The sequence below is a fragment of the Austrofundulus limnaeus genome, unplaced genomic scaffold, assembly GCF_001266775.1.
Source record: "Austrofundulus limnaeus strain Quisiro unplaced genomic scaffold, Austrofundulus_limnaeus-1.0 Scaffold2201, whole genome shotgun sequence".
Classification (NCBI taxonomy): Eukaryota; Metazoa; Chordata; class Actinopteri; order Cyprinodontiformes; family Rivulidae; genus Austrofundulus; species Austrofundulus limnaeus.
In genome coordinates this window covers 5,309-8,325 of record NW_013954603.1, presented here as the reverse complement: position 1 = coordinate 8,325, position 3,017 = coordinate 5,309, and the positions used below count along the sequence as shown (strand labels likewise).

General features: G+C 45.9%; 1 protein-coding gene across 1 annotated transcript in view; it reads left to right on the top strand.

The window, feature by feature from the left end:
• LOC106537249 (paired mesoderm homeobox protein 1) overlaps positions 1–3,017 on the top strand; it is a 9,694-nt gene that overhangs the window by 5,022 nt on the left and 1,655 nt on the right. Inside the window, exon 3 of the mRNA XM_014034636.1 lies at positions 1,929–2,110. Within this exon, the coding sequence (XP_013890090.1) occupies positions 1,929–2,110 (182 nt within the window). The remainder of the gene's footprint in view (positions 1–1,928; positions 2,111–3,017) is intronic.

The following is a 3,017-nucleotide window of genomic DNA, read 5'->3' as shown; positions in this document are numbered from 1 at the left end:
ACTGTAGGACACACTGTAGTACACTGTAGGACACACTTTAGTACACTGTAGGACACACTGTAGTACACTGTAGGACACACTGAAGGATACTGTAGGACACACTGTTTCTTTTACTGAACTCACAGAAAACACTTTGGTTCAGTAGTCACTGTTGTAAAGTGCTACAGAAATAAAATTTGATTGATTGATTGATTGATTGATTGATTGATTGATTGATTGATTGATTGGTCTGGAGGGTCCAGGGTTGGTCTGGTCTCTGGTCTGGAGGGTCCAGGGTTGGTCTGGTCTCTGGTCTGGAGGGTCCAGGGTTCGTCCACTAACAGACTTCTGCTAAAGATTTATTCATTTATTTTGTCTCATAAACAAGAGAAAGTTTAAACAGCTGCTCTCAACCAGGGGGCGTGCCTTATCAGGGGGCGTGTCTTATCAGGGGGCGTGTCTTATCAGGGGGCGTGTTTTATCAGGGGGCGTGTCACGTCTATCTTTATTTTTCTGGTCATGAAAACGGTCCAGGTGGAGCTCAGGCTGTTTGTCTTACTGACAACATTTTGAATTTGAGGGTGACAGGAGGTAGGAGAGTTGTCCTGTAATTGGAGGGTTGCCGGTTTGAAACCCTGCTCTGTCCTTCTCAGTCATTGTGTTCTTGGACAAGACACCTCACCCACCTTGCTTGCTGGTGGTGGTCCGAGGGGCCGATACCTCTGTCAGTTCAGACCTGACTCAGAACGCAGACTGAGCTGCTCTCTGTCCTGATGTACACATGATGCTACACGTTAGCATACGTGTTAGCATACATGTTAGCACACATGTTAACATACATGATGCTACACATGTTAGCACATATGTTAGCATATATGTTAACATACATATACCACATGTTGGCACACGTTAGCACACATGTTAGCACACATGTTAGCACATATGTTAGCATACATGATATTACATGTTAGCATATATGTTAACATACATATACCACATGTTAGCACACATGTTAGCACATATGTTAGCATACATGATATCACATGTTAGCATACGTGTTAACATACATGATGCTACACATGTGCTGATGCTACACATGTTAGCACATGTGTTACCACACATGTTAGCACACATGTTAGCATGAAGGTTAGCTCTGAAGATGTCCAATCAGAAATGACCAACTGATTGTTCACATTTGATCTCCTCCTGGATCTGAACAGAGTCTGAGTGGTTCAGTTCTGTCCTCCTGCAGCAGCCGGAGAGTTTTCGGCTCATAGAAGCCGACGCTCAGAGGAGCCCTGTGGGCCACATTGTGTGTTTGGCTCTCGGCCCGAACACCAGAACTTTCTGCACGATATTTAAAGTGGAAAACGACTGCCGGCGCCACATCTGTCATCTGAAAATAAACTGAGCTAAAGTCTCTCTTCCACACTTTCTGCTTCTAAACTTTCAGACTCTTTGCTTCTAAACAGATGATGATGATGATGATGGTGATGATGATGGTGATGATGATGGTGATGATGATGGTGATGATGATGATCCTCTCTGTGAAATCAGATCCATTATTAGCAGCGGTGGGCGCTGGCGGCCCGGCTGCCCGCTGACGCACAGCCTCAGGAATGAGGCTCTTCTATCAAAGGCGACGCTCTCTGCTCCACATTAATCACAGATGTGGCGCTGCGCTCGCCAACATCACCATTTCCTCTTCCTCACACACACACACACACACACACACACGCACACACACAAGCTCAGCCCGCCGTGCTGAAAACAACTGACGCCTCTGAAAGCTTTGCAGCAAACAGGAAGTGATGTTTCATTACACTTTTCTGAACTTTTAATCCAGGTTTCTGAGCGTCAGTGTCTTACCTGCAGCAGATGACGGTGTGTAACGTCAGTTTTCGTCTTTTAAATGGACTCAAACTTTGATTTTGTTCTCGTTCCTTCAGGTCTGGTTTCAGAACAGGAGAGCCAAGTTTCGCAGGAATGAACGAGCCATGCTGGCCAGCAAGAACGCCTCGCTGCTCAAGTCCTACTCAGGAGAGATGACGGCGGTGGAGCAGCCCATCGTGCCCCGCCCCGCGCCCCGCCCCAACGACTACCTGTCCTGGGGCAGCGCTGCCCCCTACAGGTGATTACCACCCAACCGCTCGCTGACTCTGGTTCTGATCCAAACCTAACAATAGGCTTGATTAGCTGTGTTGTTCACAGAGGGTCATGTGACCCATCACCTGACTTACTGGTTTGGATGTTGTGGTTCTCAGGTGTCGTGTCATGTGTATGTAGTGAATGCAGGCGGGGGTTAAAAGTCCCCTTGTTTTTGTCTTTTCCCTCTTTGTGTTGGTGTCACTGGGGCCCTGATTCACACCTTTTGCTCACAGGGGGCGGAGTCATACTTACAATAACAGCATTTAGGAGGAGGACAACTGGACACGAAGGCCTCCACCTCTGTTTAATGGTTTAATTATTACAAAACAAAAACAGGAAGTAGAATTTAAAACAAGGAAACATTTCATCAGATATTTTACTAACAGATGTGGTAAACATATTACAACCTTTGACTTCTGAAGGCAGAATCAAACAGTTTAAATAGACTTTGAAACATTTGCAGTCAAATGTGTGCAGATGAGAGGAAAAGCAAACAGAAAGTATTTTCTTCATTTCCTGTGAAGGTCAGTTTCCTGCAGCAGAGCTCTGCCACCTGCTGCTTCTTTCATTTCCTGCTCTGCTACCTGAGCACCTCTGATCCTCCTGCAGGAGCCGCTCCCAGCTCCCCTCACCGGCTCACAACCACAACATTCTTCTGCCATTTAAAGTGTATCAGTCCGCTGCTGAAAGTAGTCCCCACCGTCAGCGTTCCGCTGGGTTTTCTTTGAAAATGAAACCGGGTCGACAGAACCGTTTCAGAAATAAAAGCAGCTCTGGTTTTAGAGCCGGATCAGTGGAAAACGAGGAAAACATTTCAGAAAATCAGTTTTCTTCACGTAAAAATATTTGTTTCAGCTAGTGAATAAACAGATGAGAAGGAATATATATAT